This window comes from Protopterus annectens, chromosome 7.part0 (assembly GCF_019279795.1).
Source record: "Protopterus annectens isolate FY-2018-M chromosome 7.part0, PAN1.0, whole genome shotgun sequence".
NCBI lineage: Eukaryota > Metazoa > Chordata > Ceratodontiformes > Protopteridae > Protopterus > Protopterus annectens.
In genome coordinates this window covers 867080054-867100202 of record NC_056739.1, presented here as the reverse complement: position 1 = coordinate 867100202, position 20149 = coordinate 867080054, and the positions used below count along the sequence as shown (strand labels likewise).

Here is a 20149-nt window from a genome sequence, read left to right as displayed (position 1 = left end):
TTCTTTCCTGAGTATCTCTATTGTGTACCAGTGGTAATGAATGCATTCTGTTATGCATCCAATGAAATCCAGCATGAACATGGCAGTGAAAGAACCTAGATGGTGCAAATGATGTCTTTAATTGTAATTACTATATGTACTTGCTAATAAGTATTCACAGGCTGGCATTGCATAAAAAAAATTCTTATTCTGTAGCCTATATGCTAGCCATTATTTAAAGTATGTTTTATGTGTATGAAGTCTGAGGAACTCTGCAGTACATGTACAGTATTTTTTATTTATTTACTTATTTATTTATTAATTTATGTATTTATTTTTTAGAAAAATGCCATTTTAAGAATAATCCATTCAGAATATACATTAAGTGCTATAAGAGCCCTGTAAAATTAAATATATATTTTTTATTTTCTTGAAATAATCTATAAAATAAAAATGTTTCCTTATGGAAAGAAGTGCTTAGCAACATTTCAGGTACTGTTTTGTGCGTCTGTTTAAGTTTGGAGACATTAGGATGTGTAAGTAAAAATGCATTCAATTCCAATGTAAAGCACATAGTGTTTGAGTACCTTTCTTTTGTGTCTTAATCTTCTTGGTGTTAATTATTTGCCCTCTTCTGCACTGTGACTTTTAGGTCTGGGAATACTTTGAAGCAACAAACTATTTTTTCCAGCTCCCTGTTCAGAGAAGTACTCCATTCCACACTACCTGCTATCCTTTTGCTTTATCCTTCCTTATTTGTTATTGGCATAGTCACTTGTTTATAACATAAATATAAAAAGTGACTTTTGTGTCAATTGCAAAGCATGCTGGGATTGTTACCTGTAACAACCCAACATCCTTCAGCTGCATGTATCAGGTTTTCTTTCTTGGGCATAGTCTCCCTGATGTACAATTTCTAAGAATAAAAAAGGTCTGTTTATGCTTCAGTAGAGTCATGTTTGTTTTTTAATGCAGATGTTTCATGTACTGTGATATGTGGATTTGTTAATAGTTGGCAAGCAGCTCATTTTACTTTAGAACCTGTATCATAATACTAATGTATGCATTGTTGTTTGAGACTATGCTTAAGGTGAAATACCTGTAAGTACTTCAGATACTAAAGGATCAAATCCTTAGTATCCTGGACCCTAAATCAGTTAAATTTGTTTACCCTTATTCATGGTGTTTTGAACGTATTTACCCTTTCAAAAATGCAAATGATTTTATTGTCATGGCCACAAGTTTCTTTGTGACCTTATGGGCATGCTGAATGGTTAATCCAAAAGAAATTTAAAGTACTTTTAATATTACTAATAATAAGCTCCTTTTTTTTCTTTTTCCTGATTTATTCCAAAACGCACCACAGTTATTTTCCTTCTAAACTAATATACATTTTCCTCTGACCTCTTTACCTGTGACCTAAGCCTCTTGCATGCCCAAATCCTCTTTTATAGGGAAAAAGAGAGAAATGTATGAGCATCCTGTCTTCTGCTTGGCCTCTCAAGTGATGGATTTAACCATTCGTGAGTACCTACCACATCCTTTCCCTGCTTTGTCTTTCTCTTTTTGTTTACATATTCAAAACACTCCAGACCCAAACTCACTTTCCTTGCTTCAAGTCTCTTAGCATTGCCTTGTCTGTTGCTTCTGTCTGTGAAACCCAGTGTGAAAATTCCAGTCACATATTTTCAACCTGAGACAGGTTTGATGATTGTCCCATTTGTTTGTGATAAACTCAGAATGTCTGCAAGTCAACTGTCCTTTGTCTGTGACCTGAATGCATTTTTACTTTGCTTTTATGTATCTTTAGTTGTTCAGTATTTGTCACTGGTACACAATCAAAAGTTAGAAGCAAGACTGGGGAGTGGAAAAAAAAAAACTACAGAACAGATTAAATACAACATAAAGCAGTTGTCCTGTTCTTTTTGTCCGTGTAGTTGGTCATATATGTTTCCTGTCTTATGTGTTGTTGTTAAAATGGAACAAATGAGCTTTATGTCTTTTTGTTGTTGTTTCTTAACTTTTAATTTTTTTTCCAAGCTTCTAACAGGACATTTGACTTCACAGCAGTTAAGACATAGTCACATGTTCTTGTCGCTTGGATTTCATGCTCAAGTCTGTTTTTGTTGACTTACATTGTATGTAATGCAGCCTCTCTCACCTCTCAAATGGAGGCATCTAAGTGCTGCCCAGCCTGTGTCTCTGGGTAGTGGGTGGCAGTGGTCAGTTTGTCTATCAAGTATCATATGTATCACACATTGTTGGCTAGCATTTTTATTCACGTTCTCATTAATCCTTCATATCTCTTGTTTCTCTCTTTTCTCTCCTTCTTACCCTCTTTTTCACATAGAGAATCAGAAGGATTCAGGTGAACTATTGTATATACATTATAACCACAGTAGGAATGAAAATAGATTTTTTTTCTATATAAATAACTTATTTTTGCTTTCCAAGGTATCAGCCTTTTGGGTTAGCAATGCCATATAAGAAGTTAAGTTGCCCTATCTGTTTTTTTTCAGTAAAAAATAATATTTATACCAAGACAGAAGCATAGGACTTTAACACTGAAATTTTATGATTATTTTATTCAGTTAAGCAAAAAATGAACTTTAAAAAAATATGTTTTTAACCAATTAAATGATAAATTATTATATTCATGCCTCTATTTCTTGATGTGATATTTTTATGAAAAATATGCATTCCCATTATATAGTAGAGAAGTGGTGAAATATTATATGGATTTTAACTTAAGAATCATAGCCACAAAATAGAGGCTATAGTTATATAATGTGAATATGAAAATTTAAACTTAAATTTAGCAATAGCAATGGCTTGGCTAAACTTAATTTTAAATGTCATTGATGTGTGGTATGAATATTCCATCAATAAGTTCAGCATTTTGCATGGTATGTAAATACTATGCATTTTAATATTATTTATACCTTTTTGTTGGATATACTAATCTCTTATATGTGCCACTTTCCTAAATAATATGTATGTCAGATATAAATATACATTGATTCTAGATCCCTTTAATCATCTATATAGTCCCATAGTATGTAGCAGTAGTGAGAGATCTTTACTGTTTTTTACATGGCTGTGTAGATATAAGCATAATTCATTATAATGCCAAAATATTTTCTTTGTCTGACTATACTGCTATATTCCTATCTACTTCTGCCTGCCCATTTCTATGTGTACCAAATCAAAACCATTTCATGACCTGTTAATACAGTTGTGAGTTTACCATAACAATGTACTCAGCATTGTCACTTCAAATGGTGAAATATTTTTCATAACATTAATACTGTATAATATTAGGGATAATATACATATATTTAAACTTAATTTATTAGTATTAGAATATTATTTTATATGCTAGTTACATTAGTAATGTTGCACTGTTAACTTTTAGCATGTGTTTTATACAGCAGGGAATTATGTGATAGTTTCATGTGCTTTGTTTGCCAAAATATTTTGGAAATAATAATTTCAGGAAATGCACATAGATTTGCACATGAAGCAGTTTCAGTAAACCTGAATATATACGTGCTGCAGAAAAATATGTCCCTGAATGAGTTGAAAGTTATAATGTCCTATGCAAATAATATTTATGGTTTGGATCAGTATTCTGCATTAGTTCTGATTTTAAAAGCTGAACTCTTAAGTATGTAGCGACAACTAAAACTACTGTCAGGGTTCTCTTACCAAACAACTGTATAATATGTTTTGCTGTTTTAAATTTTTTAAGTAAGATAGTGACTAGACCTCCTACTACATTGTTTATTATTGAAAACAGTGATACATAGAACATATTACACATCAGCAGCAAGTATATTAAAATTAGTTAGGAACACTTTTTCTTCATTGTATGCAAGGTATATTAATGTTTCTCTGTTGCAAATATTTACAACACAATATTAACTTTGCATGCTATTTGAAAAATGCATGCTGGACACATACTATTTCTGAATGTAAAAAAAAGGTTATGCAGGAATTCCAACACTGGAAGTTTGTTAAAATGTTTTTCAGTTTTAATTTTTATGTCTAGACTTAGTTGCATTTGACTCTAGTTTGCTGCTGTCTCTTCTAAATATTAGAAACATTTTTGCCTAAGGAGTTCACATTATCTAGCCTATGAGAACTTTGTTATCATACTGTCAGCTTGAACTATTGTTTCTTTTTTTCTTGCTATACGTCATGTCCCATGCAAACACATATCTGACTATTAGGTATTTGGCAATATTGACCTGATGATAATCAAGGAATAGTGTGGCATTTATACAAAAAAAAAACATTGTTCTGATAGGGAAAACCCTGATGACATGTTTGCACTTGCACTTCAGGGAAGTGCAAAGATCAATTTGAATAATTATTATTCAAAAAAGGAATAGAATAAGTAGTAGTTACATTGTTTCTAAACCATTGTATACTATGTAGATTATTACTTGTTTAGTTACAATTTAATTTTTGCAAGACGTAAAAGTTCACTTTGCTGAGTAATGTAGTTGAATATAATATTTGTGTTTGTGCTGGGGCATTTAGGACATAACCCAGAAAGACAAACTACAGTAAATTCTACCATGATGGAGACCTACAAAGATCATAGGCTTTTCTAAAACATTCATAAAATGATGAAAGAGAGAAACACTTATTTCTCATATTTGACAGTAATTCTTTAAAACAGAAATATGAATAGCTATACATTTGCCATTCATTGTAGTGTAAATTTTTAGTGAAACTCAAGTCTTACTTTGCATAAAATATCTCTGTGCCATGAAAATTATACATCTATGTTTGTTCCACAAGGAAAATGTCAGAGTGACTGTTAATAATTATCGTTAAACTGTCAGTGTGAATATTTTAACAGTTTTGATCAGAAAAGGATTAAAAGTCAAATCCTAACTAAGCACATGCATTTAGAAAATGAGATCTGCTGGTTTTACTCTGTTACTTTATTGCATCTGAAACTTAGGTTTGGGGACATGTTTTTCACTGCTGCATGAAATAGTGTTGAAAACATCTGAAAATAATCAACGACAATTTAATTTCCAAAGTTTTTGGCAAATAGCTCCTATGGAAAATACTAGTATTCATTTCCAATATTAACATCTCATTACTTAATAACTTCCTAAAAATGTGATAAATTAAATTGTAGCATATTATAATGGATGAAACAGAAAATAATATAGTTAAAATAAGAATTAATGTGCATGACAGGCCTGATCAGCAGACAAGATCTGTTTTTTTTTAAAGGAAACACAGTTTGCACTGTATTAAAAGCTCTCTTTACTTGAAAAAAAAATACAATACAATAATTTCCAGTTTGTAGTCATCAGTTATGACAGCTTGCATGCATTGTGTGAAATGGATATAGTTTCAATGGAAATATTAAACTGGGCTTTATTTTGTAGGTCTTTAACAAAATTTGGATTTTATATATCGTTTTATTCTACATTGTACTATATTGCATTCAGATGATTAATATTTTTAAGCAGAATTAAGTAAAATATTTAAATTTTGTTCTATTTGAATATTATTTTATTATGTAACCAGACTGAGGTTCCCATAGTAATGTTAATGCCAAGAATGCTTGGCCAAATTAATATGTTTGCACATTTGAAAATCATCTACTTTTTTTGGTTATGTAGGGAATAGTATATATTTACTTAAAGGGAACATAAACACTGCTGTTTAAATTTTAAAATAATTGCCAATTTGAGGTTATGTACAGTTTGGTCTATCATTCAGTATATCACTTTGCTTTTTTATCATCTTCTTCTTCAAAAATTATCTATTTTCCTTCTTTTTTATTTTGCTCTGTCTACCTGGGTACAAATCACTTTCTTCTCCAGTGTTTACTTTGATATTATTGCCATGATTCATAGCTGTCTAACAGTTTTTATTTGGTGTGACAACACTGGTAAAATATGTCAATATACCATTTGCTCGGATTATATTAGATCTTTGTGTTTTTCTAACCATTTTCTCAACACATCTTACATGGGCATGCAGCTGAGTAAAGAAAGAACTAAATAGTTAATCAAAAAAGAGATGCTTTAATTCTGAAATCAAATGTAAGTGCAAATGCATCACATGTTCTACGGCAAACACAGTTTGATACTCTGAATTGATAAATTATGCTTTACATGCCTAGATTTGCAATTATGCTAAACAAATGTTCATGTTCCCATTAAGAATGCATTTAACCTCTTTAATGAGTCTATTAAAAGCCCAGTACTATAGAGCTTACATTGTAGTAAAAGAAGCAGTGGCATTTCCATTGTAGTTTATCATTTACATCTAGTTATTGTCTTCTAAGCTTTCATCTTTTTCCATTGTGTTTAAGTCAAATGCTTCCTTACTTTTTACTGTCTTTCTCACTCATGCATGGCAGCTCGAAGGTCTAGGCCTAAGCCACCACCTGCGCCTCCACCTTTACAAAAGCAGACAGACTTGTTAAATCAAAGGCTCAAAGGCATGCCTAGGCAAATACCAAGTACCGTAATAGTTTTATTTTCTTTATTTTTGTTAATTTTATATTTTCAAAATTTTATGTTTGTATTTTTTACAGTTTTTATTAGTTTATAAGTTTTATATTTATTTACTTTTAAGCAGTTTCCTGACTATTGATTTTTAAATTTAATATGATTTTTATTTTAAAACTTAGGGGGTATATTAATTGTCATGTCATACAGATATCTAGAAACTAGACAGGGTAACCATTATGTCTACATTGCATGAAAGTGTATACTTCAAAATGTCTACATTCCATGTCTAACAATGTCCAACATATGCAACATGTCAGACTGTCAATGTCGGTTTATAATAACATTTTTTCAGCAAAACATTATGCATGATGTTCTCAACACATGAACTGTTTTTTCTGTAAAGTAATTATTTATAATCAGTGCTCCATCTGGTAACAACTATATGAATACAATTTCAGTGCAGACATTTGGGGGGGGGGGGGCAAACCAATTGCCTTAAAGTAAAACTGAACTTTTTTCCCTGATGGCATAAATGAAATAAAAGTTATCTTCTTTATCTGTATTTGTGTCAAACTTTTTATTTATTTATTATTATTTAATTACAATTGTTGACTGGGAAATTCCGACTGGACACAGGTTATTTTTCAGTGGAGGCCCGGGGAGAAAAGCTCCACAATATAGATGAATTTAAGTATATGATTACAAGAAGTAGATGTAGTTGCATGTATAAAAGTAACAGTAATGCAATCCTAGTTCATGATGAATAACATAATACATACAGTACTCACATGACATCTGTGCTATCAAAGTTGGCATGTATTCTAATAATTAAATAGCAGATATTCACATTGTTACAGTAAAAAATTACAGCAATGATATAAATGGTAATCTTTCAAGTTTCTATAATTTGTTACAGTTTAAAAGAAATATGTTTGTTATGGCTTCCAACACTGGGTTCATTTATTTAACATATGTAAAGCCTGGAAATAACTGGTGTACTTTCTTATAAAATAATGGAAATAATTTATAAAAGTTTCTAACCATACTTTACAATATCTCACACATCTGTAAAATCTCATTCAGAGATGGCTGAAGAAATGTAACAATAAAGAAAGTAAAGGCAATAAATATGTTTCATTATTGTGAAATGCCTCAGCCTTTGGACCAGAAAAAAAGTGTTAAAGATGATACAATTGTAAGATAAAAGGTTAGTATGATCAGAAATTGAAAAAACACACATAGATCTTAATGTTGTAGGTAATGCTGTTGTCTCATTAATACTGTCAGTAATGCCTGCAAGGTTTTTTTTTTCATTCTAACCCAAAATGCCTTAACACTGAAAGACATACTAACAAGATTTTGATTTCTTTCATTTTGGTTGAGTTTTCATATAATACAATCTGAGTCCGCACAAGATGAGATGATCTTTCCAATTCCCTTAAACTGGATCTTGTTTGCATTTATTTAGAAGCCAGTTAACTTTTATACTGCTAACATTTAGAATATCTAGACATGGTGCTTGAAATTTCTTATGGTGGTATTTTTTAATTTTAAAATAAGCAGCATCATCTGCCCTCAAATACCGTTTAACTTGATGTTTTGAAGACACTACATAAGGCGACACCACCGTAGAGCAATAAAATAGTTTTATTAAGTGCTTTTGTCCTTTAGTATCAGAGACACCATCAGAATAACCAAAATTAAAATGCAAGGAAATTTAAAACATTATTGGGCAAGCCCCATTCCCAAGGTAAACCAATAAAACAGTACTTCCTCTTCCCGCACATTGGTAGCCATACACAATGAGAATATATATCATATTACCAGCACATCTCAATTTTTTTCAGCCAATCCATTTTTAGTAAATCAAGTCCCACATTTTATAAAAATTTTAGTTTTAAAATACAATCAATTGATAAATTACCATAAGTTACTAAGGCCACCCAGGATTATTTTCTATTTTTTCAGTTCCAAAAAACAAAATGTTATGTCTAAGAAACTCCCTAATATGCTTAGCTACTGCATTGTTGATATCCCCTCTTTTTATACTATACATATGCTCATAAATGTTGTCTTTTAAACTCCTCAGCATCTTCACAATATAAAAAGACAAACACTGTTGACATTTAGCTACATATACTAAGCACTTCATTTTACAATTACATCTAAACCTGTGCTCAACCAGCATATTATTGAACTGGACCTGTCTGTCCTCTAAGATATACTTACAACCATTACAACATTGACACTTAAATGTTCCCCATCTGCTACCCACTTGGTCATGCATCAGTGTGTCAGGGAGTTCAATTAAATTTTTAAGACAAGCACCCTTTTCTATTTACAAATTTTGATACTCCACCTAAATCATTTAGCAATCTCAAGTATTTTAGGATATCTTAATTTTTATAATACATCTTTTAATATGTTGGTAATCAAAGCTGTAAGGAATTAATAATGCCAAAGACAAATTCAAATCACTTGTGTCTACCCTTTGATTACCAACACCATCAATTGGATGATCAGCTCCCAATAAATTTGGGTACACTCCCAATTATCTTTTTGTTAATACTTCAGCAAAAAGCATATCTAACAGCTGTTCGGGATAACCTCTCTTAATAAACATTGATTTTTAAAAACAGGCATTCATTATAAAATCCTATCATTCTGATACCATTTTTGCTGTTCTAACACGTAGTCCCTTTACCACTGCTCTTTTTTGTGTAAAGGTATGACAGCTAGTGAAATGCAGGAAGGAATGTGAATATGTTGGATATTGAAAATCCATGAAAATAATTTTTGCTGATGCAAATCCTTTTTCAGTTGTATATCTAAATAGTGTAACACTTCCTTTAAGACAGTATAAGTGAAATTGAGAAAATAAGTGGTTTTATTAATATATTCAATAATTCTTTAATTTTTCTCTCTTCGTTAACCCAAAAATACATATGTCATCTAGGTATCTGACATGTAAAGACCACAAGTTAACAAAAGGTGAAAAAAAATAATGGCATGGATAAGGTCAGTCTATAACCAAATGGAATAGGTTATTTCAAGCACAAAAGTGGAAATTGGCTAGGCTTAAAATAGCCCACAAGAACAGCTAGCCTAGTACTTATCTAGGAACATAATAACCTATAAGAGACCTACTCATTCTCCAGTCAGAGTGACAACACTATAGGTCATTCAGACCTTGGGCAGAAAAAGAGATTTGTTTATTGATTTATTACTGGTTTACCAGGTAGGTGATGTGGTCATCTGACCCTTTTCAGTCATGGCCTGAACTTCTAAAACAGTGAACAATGATAAAGCAGCTAAATAAAATACAGAGTTACTAGTCCAGTATTCACACCAGTATGCAAGATGCCAGCAAACATCAATTTAGCAGTCATCATCAGCACAGTGACTAAACATATAAAACATCAAGCCAGAAAAAAATAATTATAAGGCAAATAATACACAGCTAAGAATACAAGGCCTGTGATGTATTACACTGCTGAACCTTTTAACTTGACTGTATAATAACAATTACAAACTGTTGCACCCATATAATTATTAATCTTCAAATAATAAAAGCACATCTCTTAAAGTCACTAGAAATGGAAATGATATCATTAAGGTCTGGTGGAGTTAATGCATCCACTCTGTGCTGCCAAGTCATTTCCTTAAGCAGCAATCTATTCTTGCAACCACCACCATAAATCATGTACTTATTTTTTTCCAAAATTAAAACTTAAATTTGATAAAATTATTGCATGTGCCATGCTAATGCACTCTTATCATCCTTCCTATAAATGCTGTAATTATGTTGGTAAATTATTTTATTCAAAAGTTCTTTGTTTTCCCTATATAAAATCTGTACAAAAACAGTACCACCCCGGGTATACAATCTTGTTTGTCTTACAATTAAATCTACCTGGCTTCCTCCATTTATTTATCCTTTCCTGGACCAAACCACCTTCCTCACTGTCTATAAAACAACACTGATTACAACTTCCACATATGTATGTGTTACTGGTCATTTTACTACTATTCTGCATTGGTTTTCCAAAATGTTCTTAAATTTTCTCCTATTTTTATGTATAAAGTTTGGAGGTTCACTGAAGTTTATATATGGGATATTTAAACTTTTTAAAATATCCTAGATTTTGTGGAGAATTCTTTTAATATCCTCTTTGTCCAAGCAATAATGTTAAACTATAAAATTAAAATATCATGGGAGAGGTTTACGACTGACTGGCACCACAGTATTGTCTGGGTCATTTTGGTTTTCAATATAGGATGCAAGGGGGAAAGAAGGTAGCAGCACTGGAAATAGTGTTGCCTTTATAATCTGTTAGATGAATGGGAGATATACTGGATAATTTTTTAGCAGATGAGAAGATCATTACATTAGATTTTTTGTGGTTGATTATGAGTCTGAAAAAGAAAAGGTGCACAGCTTGATGAAGTCTTGTTGTAGTTACTGAACTGTAAAGGAAGTATATCATCCATATACCTAACCAGTTTTAGACTTGCGATTTCAAATAGTAGTTGTCCTAGAGCAATGTATTGTGGGAATTATATATTCAGAAGACCCATGGAGAAAAGAGAGTTATTGTAACATGCCTGGTAGACATGTTTTGTATATAACTCTGAAACCAATGAACAGTATTATTTCCAAAGTTAAGTTTAGCTTTTGAGAGGCATGATATGGTTGACAGTTTCAAAGGCTCTGGTCATATGATATGAACAGAGATGCTGTGATGTTGCCTTCATTCACAGTGCAATATATGGTATCAATAGCCATTATGAGGGCTGTGAAAGTGCTGAATGCATTATCAAAGCCTTGATGTGCATCTTAAAGTAAACCATAGCTGTTATATGCTTTGGTGGCCAATTGTCCAGTAGTTTTTTTCAAATGTTTTAGCAATCGGGCAGAGATAAGAGAGCGATTGTAGTAATTCAGTTCTTTTGGAGAAGAGATTTTTTGCAGTGAAGTAATGAATGAATATTTGAATACAGAAGGGAGAGATGTAGTCATTAAGGAGAGGTTAAAGATATGAAATATAAGACTACAGCAGAGTAAATACAACAGCCACCCCTTCAAAAGCTTACAGACTGTATCTCAGTATATGGGGAATTTACTTTACTTATTCAGTCTGAGTCCTGCTCTGTTCAAAATTGTACCAAGTTTAATGTCTCTTCTCTGTTTGGCTTGTGCTTAGTGGTCTGCTTTTTGGCTGTTTTTTTCTTAACGTTTTGTGTTTTTCAGAACTAGAATCAAAAATACTCCCCACTATCCCTCTGCAACTTAATTTTCCCTTCCCTGTTCTTGTAATTAATGAACTACATGCTACTGTAGGTAGTAGTTTGCACTTTCTTAATTGCTCTTTCCAGCTTCTGCATTTGTGAATTTCTCTCTTTATAGGTTCATAGGTGTTAACTAGGCTAATGATCACAAGAGCCTTTTTAAATCTAGCCATGCATCCCAAACCTCTGACAAGTTCTGCTACCCTTGATAAGTGTAAGCATGGGCCTGGGAGATGAACAATTTACAGGTTACCTTTGCCCATTAGAGAGATAGGTGCCAAACAAGGGATGCATTTCTGGTTTCCCATCCAATTGTCCAAGCTGCAGTTGAATTGGGTTAGGGAAGAACTCTGCTTCACATGGATGGGGATCCTGTTCCATAGACGGGGTAGTCTCTGAGATACATACTTATCTCTCCAGCAGTTCCTATTTATACCACAAGCAAGGTTTAAGTCTTTAGAATGGGTAATTCTGGTGCTGTCTGTTTTGTGGATATGCAGGGGGCCCATCAGAGTGGGGTCTGACAATGTCCTTTATGCCAGGCATATATCTCCCCTCAAAAGCCTATAGGAGACAGAATACAGAGATCGGGCCTTGAGACGGTCTTCAAAGGACATATTACTTATGCCCTGTATTCTTTTAGTGAGGAACCTCTGTGGATGTTCCATTTGCTGGATATGCCTGGTTAGGTACCTACCAAAGGGGACATTGTACTCAGTGATAGGTCTGATGAATGTCAAATACAGTGGAACAATGACTTTCTTGGGCTAAGATGCCATACCTTTGTTTATAAGTTGCACAACATAGAATGATTTCCTCATCACTGTAGACACGTGATGATCAAAGACTAGATTACTATCTATATGTGTCCCTAAGTCCCTGACTACTGGGTCAACTCTAAGGGATGTGTTGTCAATATTATAGTTACCAGGGATGGATCATTTCCCAAAGGATACTATTATGCATTTCTTGGCATTTAGTTTTAGTCCATGGCTCTGACACCAGTTGTTTTTCTGTGTCAGTCCCTCTTGTAGAACATTTGTGTCAGTGTGAGATTCAATGACAGTTCCTAATTTGCAATCACCAAAAATTTAGTCAGCCAGAGACCACTGACATTTGCCTTGACTTCTGAGAAGTAAATGCCAAAAAGGAGTAGTCTAAGGACTGATCCCTGAGGGACTCCACTTGTGACTGGCATCTTTGTAGAGGTGGACTCCCCAATTCCAACTTCCTGGGTCCTGTTTGTGAGCCAGTTGGCTATTCACCGGGTGATATATGGATTTGTGCCTAACCTCTTGAATTTGTCAACAATGCCCGAGTGGGGTATTGTGTCAAATGCCTTGGGCAGGTCAAAGTAGGCAGTGTGAACCATTTTGCCCTCATCCATTGCTTTGGTTACCTTCTCAAAGGTTGAGTAGGCATGATCTGCCCTTGACAAATCCAAACTGGGTTGGGTCCAGTGTCTGGAGTTTTACTATTTCTCTATTAGGGTCATAGGGTCATAGGTTAGTACTAGGCTAACTGCCCTTGCGAGCCATTTTAAGCCTAGCCCAATTATCCCTTGTGAGACTCAAACCCTGCACCTTGTGTTTTTAAGGCAAACACCTTAACCATTAGGACACCCTCCCAACCCCCCTGATGAATTGATCATTTCCATGATAATTCTTTTCATGGCTTTACATATAAGACTAATGAGACTTATCACTTATGGGTCTATAGTTTCCAGGGTCCATAGATGACCTGCCTTTGTGCAGAGGCATGACAGTTGCCATTCTCTTTTCATGAGGCATGAGGCCTGTTTGGAGGCTACAGTTAAATAGTAATTCCAGAGGCCCTGATATGTCATGTTTCATACTATTTAGAAGGCATCCTGGGGTATTGTCTGGGCCCATTAATGCAGTATTCAACTTTGTATAGGCAGTTCTGTGTAGACTTGCTTTTTCCCTTTTCCATATCTTGAAGAGTAATTGAAAGGTATTTACTCTATTACCACTATGTCTTTTTCCTCTGATTTTTATTATACTACTTATAAAACTACATAGTCTAAGATTTACTTTTTGCATTTGGACTAGTAAGCACCCTTACTTACTTGACTTCATCAGTTCTAATGCACTAGACCAGCTCGTCTCATCCCACACAAGGAGAGATAACATTCTGGACTTGTTTCTCACCAACATGGGTGAACACTGCACCACTCCCATGGTATGTTCTTACCTGGTAAGATCAGATCATCGGTCTGTCTCATTCGAGGTTTCTATCCCTACCCCACCACCCCCCTCCAGCCATAACCAGGCTAAAAAACTTCTCAAAAGCTGACTACAACCTCCTATGGAGGGTATCAGTAGCTTTACACCACGCCCCCCTCAGATGATGAAGACAACTATGCTGAACAGTATGCCAGTGCAGTATACAAGCACCTGTACAATTGCATGGACTCAACCATATCCAACAGAACTAAAACCTGTTCCTCAAGGAAAGACAAACCTATCTGGTGGACATCCTGTATCAACAGGCTTTACAACAAAAGGAAGAAACTGTTGTCCAAGGGTAAAAAGGAACAAATTCCAAATAGGAAAAACTCCCTCCTCAGCCTCAACACGAAAATTAGAACATTAGTGAAAACCTCCAATGCCAATTATGAATTGAAACTAGCCTCCGAAACAAAAGGAAATCACAAAGCCTTATTCAGCTATGCCAGGAACCTACATGGCAAAGCCCAGTTTTATTCTGAATTAGTACTAACAGTACCACTTACACTGATCCTGTTGACTTAGCCAACCTGCCAGCTGATTCAGTGCAAACTTCACTCCCTATCCCCCCCAAAGGCCCATTCAACATCCCCGATACTTGTCCCACACCTCACATCTCTGTAGATCAAGTGTTAAAGGCTCTATCCAAGGCAAAGAAGACAGCTTCCATGGGACCTGATAGTATCCAAGGCTGCATTCTGCACCATAGCAAGAACTAACTTTGCCATTGAGCACCCTATTCAACCACAGCCTAGTTACAGGCTTCATTCCAGCAGAGTGAAGAACTGCCATTGTCATCCCCTTGCACAAAGATGATGCCACTACTGACCTGGGAAACTATCACCCCATTATCTTGACAATTCTGATCTGTAAAGCCATGGAGCATATTATTATGGATCTCATAAACAAGGACATAGGCAATCTCTAAGCACTTGACCCCACCCAGTTCGGATTTGTCAGGGGCAGATCTTGCCTGTTGACGTCTTTGAAACTGACACCAAGGCCAAGGATGAGAGAAAGACAGTACATATAGCTTACATTGACTTGGCCAAGGCATTTGACATAACCCCCCACTCAGGCATCATCAAAAAGCTAAATCCGTATTTCGTCAGGTGGGTGGTCAACTGGCTCACCGATAGGACTCACAAGGTCAAAATAGGAGCCACCATCTTCGACAGAAGACCTGTCACTAGTGGTGTTCCCCATGGATCTGTCCTGGGACCCCTACTGTTTGGCATCTACTTCTCAGAGGTCCAGGCAAAGACAAAGGGCCTGTGGTTGACCAAATTTGCCGATGACTGTAAGTTGGGTGCTGTCATTGACTCCCTAAATGATGTTACTATACTGCAAGAGGGTCTCATAGCAACAAATGACTGGTGCCAAAGTCATGGCCTTAAGTTAAATGCAAAAAATGTATTATCATACCATTTGGCAAAAACATGACCCCTACTGATTACCACATCAACAGCAACCCCCCTAGCACACAACCTGTGGTGAGAGACCAGAGTATTCAGGTTGACAACAATCTCACATTTGACTATCATGTAGTGGCAGTGGTCAGAAAAGCCTTTTACTTGATTCATCTCATAAGCAAAGGGATTGCATCCAGAAAAAGGAGGTTATAATCTCTCTGTACTCTTCACTCATTAGGCCTATAATTGAGTATAATACCCCGTTTGATATGTACCTCTCGAAACACCTGCACCAACTGCAAAGGCCGCAGAAAGACCTCACAAAGAGAATCCATAGCCTCCAACACCTGTCCTATGCATACAGGCTCAAATCATTATCACTCTACTCAGTATCGTACAGATTGCTTAGTGGTAATCTGTGTCTTGCCTACAAGGCAATATCAGACCCTACCCTACTACAGATGCTCCATATCCATAAGTCTAACTCCTTGCGCATTACCAGCTTGAAAGGCCTAAATCTAATATGCAACATCAGCAAAACCTGCTGGAGAGACAGGTGTGTCTTCTAGAGGCTGCCCCATCTCTGGAACAGACTTCCCATACATGTCAAACAGAGTACTCGCTGACCCTCTTCAAGCACAGCTTTAATGAATGGATGGGAAACCGCAAATTTATCCCAGGGGTTCCATTTTTGTCCTTCATTGACAGGAGAGACAGGTGCTGACTGAGGTTTCTTTTTGGGGATAAACTCTTGGCTAGGCTTGTAAGGGCACCAGGGCCATTAGCCCAGTAATCTCCTATGATCCTACACACTAGCTGTGCCAGTTCCATTGATTGTTTTGTCAGTGCACTATTGCTAAGGGGCTGGAACCCATTTTGTTTTGTCAGTGCACTATTGCTAAGGGGCTGGAACCCATTTTGTTTTGTCAGTGCACTATTGCTAAGGGGCTGGAACCCATTTTGATTTGTCAGTGCACTATTGCTAAGGGGCTGGAACCCATTTCTTTCACCCTTGGTATACTTGGACTCACCACACTCCCCTATCCTACACCCAAATTCTCACCCACCACCACTACAAGTACATTTGCACTTCCTAAGCCCACCAGCTCCATACCTAAAATACAATCATACACATCACAGTCACACTCCTTGCTCTTACTTCTTACATATAGATATATAACGTCACACCACCAGTTGTGGTCCTTTCCTTCTTACTTTAGCTTATCTCCTCCCTCTATTTCTCTGTCCCTCCACCTCATATTTAAACAGCAAAACCTTAATTCTTACGACTTATTAAATTCTTTAATCCTACTTTTCTTTGCTATAACTACATTATGTTGTCCCTTCACTTACTATCTCTAAATCTACTATCTATTCTAGCCCATACCACACACTCCATTGTTACCCAACCTCAGTGTCAACTTCAGAAGATTAAACCATAATTCTAAATTATCTCCCTCGCACCCTTCTATAGCATCAAACGTAGACACCTATACTTTATCAAACCTCATACCTTCCTTTAATTACAAATACACCAAAGAAGAACCCACAGTACACACAGATAATTTAAAGGGGAAACAAATATACAAAAATATTTCACTTCAACACCGCTCATCCAAGCTTGCTGTTAATGGTGATATACTTCCTAATCTTGGACCCTCTCGACACTCTTGCAACTCTGCCACCTCCACTGCCCCAGTACGCTTCTTCCAGTCAACCAATGTAACAGTCTAGTTTTGATGAACTAAATCTTTGGAGCATCTACAATAAACTACCAGACTTACATGCCTTTATAACCTCATACACCCAGATATAATAATAGTGACAGAAACCTTGCTAAAACCAAGTACTAAAGATCAGAAAATTCTGCTACAACATCATCAGAAATGACTGACAGCATAAGAAAGCTAAACAAATGAAAAATGGACCAACAATGGGAACTGGAGGACTGAAACCACCACAAAAACAAATTTGACCTAGGTTTCGTCTTTATTCAGACTTCTTCAGAACAAAATGTTAAAAAATGGTCACACACCAGAATTTATACAACTTAAGATGACATCATTGATCAATTAGTCAATTAGTCAATTAAAAAACTTTAAAAAAGCTTTCATCATGCTTAAAGCAACCTGAGCACACACACACACACAAACAAACCACTAGTAATATGATGAACATACTGCATTAGTAATAATAAAAACTTCGTAAATCAAAATCAAAAGTTAAATAACAAAAAACATTATGATGATGATAAACACCAAATCCCACACCATGTAATATATGATAGTGAACTAAGTACATTCATTATACATGACAAGTGGAGTTGTTAGCTAATCACCCAAGAATGTGTTTCAGTTTCAGGATTGGGGCTATACTAATGTGATCATTAATGCCAGGAAAGACAGTTGCATTCAACCTAAGTTGCCACCTCACCTCGCTAATGTCTAAATGCAAATCTAAAATCCTACCCTGTACATCCTTAACTATATTTTGCAATATACAAAATTTAAAATGATGCCCATCATGCATTTCAATGTGCCTGTAAAGGGCATTAGTGGTTTTCCTTAGTCTTATATCTGACAGGTGCTCATTAATCCTGTCTCTAAAGGCTCTACTAGTTTTTCCGACGTAAAACGCCGGACACTGTGCACACTGTGCCATATACACCACATTTTTTGTTTAACAGTCAAAATGCCTGTATAATCTAATAGGTGCACCTGCCACTTGTAAATTTAAACCTGTTGGTAGGTTATGATGGCACACACTACATCTACCACATTTAAAGTTCCCGACGGGCCTACCAGTTACACTGGAAACATTATCACCCTTCTCTAATAATTGTTTCAAAGACCTTGCCTTCCTAAAAACACATTAGCATGTTCCTTAGGAGAGGATGCCCCGAAGGTATGTGTCAAGCTGTAGCGGAGGAAGTTAAACGGAAGAGGGATGAAGGGGTGTATTGGCCACTAATTAAAGGTAGAACAAGTATAGATCCCATAATAGTGGGCCAGGAGACAAGTAATCAAATTGTCAATGTTGGCAATGATGGCCATACTCTTCCTGTGACTGATAATATCAGTAGTCATTTTCCTGAACACAATCTTTATTTTATCACTACCTATTCTTATGATACTCCCAATATTAGGGACATTATATATAATAATTGGAGGTTTCTTAGGTTAGATTGTTTGGTATGGGATAAGCTTGGTGCCCTTTACAGGCACATTGAAACGCATGATGGGCATCATTTTAAATTTTGTATATTGCAAAAGATAGTTAAGGATGTACAGGGTAGGATTTTAGATTTGCATTTAGACATTAGTGAGGTGAGGTGGCAACTTAGGTTGAATGCAACTGTCTTTCCTGGCATTAATGATCACATTAGTATAGCCCCAATCCTGAAACTGAAACACATTCTTGGATGATTAGCTAACAACTCCACTTGTCATGTATAATGATCGTACTTAGTTCACTATCATATATTACATGGTGTGGGGTTTGGTGTTTATCATCATCATAATATTTTTTGTTATTTAACTTTTGATTTTGATTTATGAAGTTTTTATTATTACTAATGCAGTATGTTCATCATATTACTAGTGGTTTGTTTGTGTGTGTGTGTGTGTGCTCAGGTTGCTTTAAGCATGATGAAAGCTTTTTTAAAGTTTTTTAATTGACTAATTGACTAATTGATCAATGATGTCATCTTAAATTGTATAAATTCTGGTGTGTGACCATTTTTTAACATTTTGTTCTGAAGAAGTCTGAATAAAGATGAAACCTAGGTCATGTTTGTTTTTGTGGTGGTTTCAGTCCTCCAGTTCCCATTGTTGGTCCATTTTTCATTTGTTTGGTTCTTGGTTTGCATTTGGTTTCTGTCATGGAACATAAGAAAGCTGGCAGCATGGCTATCATATACAAAAGCAGCACAGGAATCATTCCTACCATCTCTTCCACCCCAAGTTTCCCAGTACTGTATCCCTCCTGGAAACAACATGCCATTACTAGAGTAAATCCTGTAATGAATCTCTCATAATATCAACAAGAAAACCATCATCACAGGTGACGTTAATATAGATTACCTACTTAGCAAGTCTGACTGTTCCACTCTGTCCATCAGTTTCTTTGATTTAACCCCGATTATCACTACTACCACTTTAACAGACAAATTCAGTAATAGGAAGTGTATATTAGATTGGATCCCCACCACTGCTGGCTGCCTACCTGATGCCATCAGTGACAGTCTACTGACCTTTGCCATAAGACAATCTAATCATGCTCATAAACACATACTCTATAATAATGTGAGTATACCCTCCTCCTTCAGTAATGACACCTTTAGTAGCTACCTCAACAAATACAGCATTCCCTAAAATACTAAACAAACTAGCTCCCATCAGATTAAAATGAATCAAATCCAACACCACCACGTGGCTCACAACAGAAACCAGGCAGCTAATGCTAAACATAGATAAAGCCTGTAAAGCATGGGCTACTAACAAAACACCACAAAAATGCCAACAGCTTAGGAAACTTTCTAAATGAGAAATCAGATTTGACAAAATGAAATACTTTGCCAAACTCCAAGACAACCACTAAGAGAACCCTAAGCTTTTCTGAACACAATCAAAAGAGTACTGCACCCAGGCCAAATTACCACTCCTTTACCAACTGCTACTAAAAATTCAGTCCCTGTAGTTACTCAATTCAATACACATTTCATACACTC

The 20149-nt window shown here is 35.4% G+C and overlaps 1 protein-coding gene across 15 annotated transcripts in view; it reads left to right on the top strand.

Annotated features, from left to right (window-relative positions):
• Nucleotides 1-20149, top strand: part of CADPS (calcium dependent secretion activator) — a 2296269-nt gene that overhangs the window by 1756414 nt on the left and 519706 nt on the right. For 7 of the 15 annotated variants that reach the window (XM_044077436.1, XM_044077434.1, XM_044077437.1 and 4 more), the window contains one exon: nucleotides 1434-1502. The exons of 5 other annotated variants lie outside the window; for them this stretch is intronic. In XM_044077436.1, coding sequence (XP_043933371.1) covers nucleotides 1434-1502 — 69 coding nt within the window. Of the gene's footprint in view, nucleotides 1-1433; nucleotides 1503-2329; nucleotides 2348-20149 lie in introns of all 15 variants that reach the window. 3 more of the 15 variants (XM_044077429.1, XM_044077432.1, XM_044077430.1) reach the window with 1 other exon arrangement.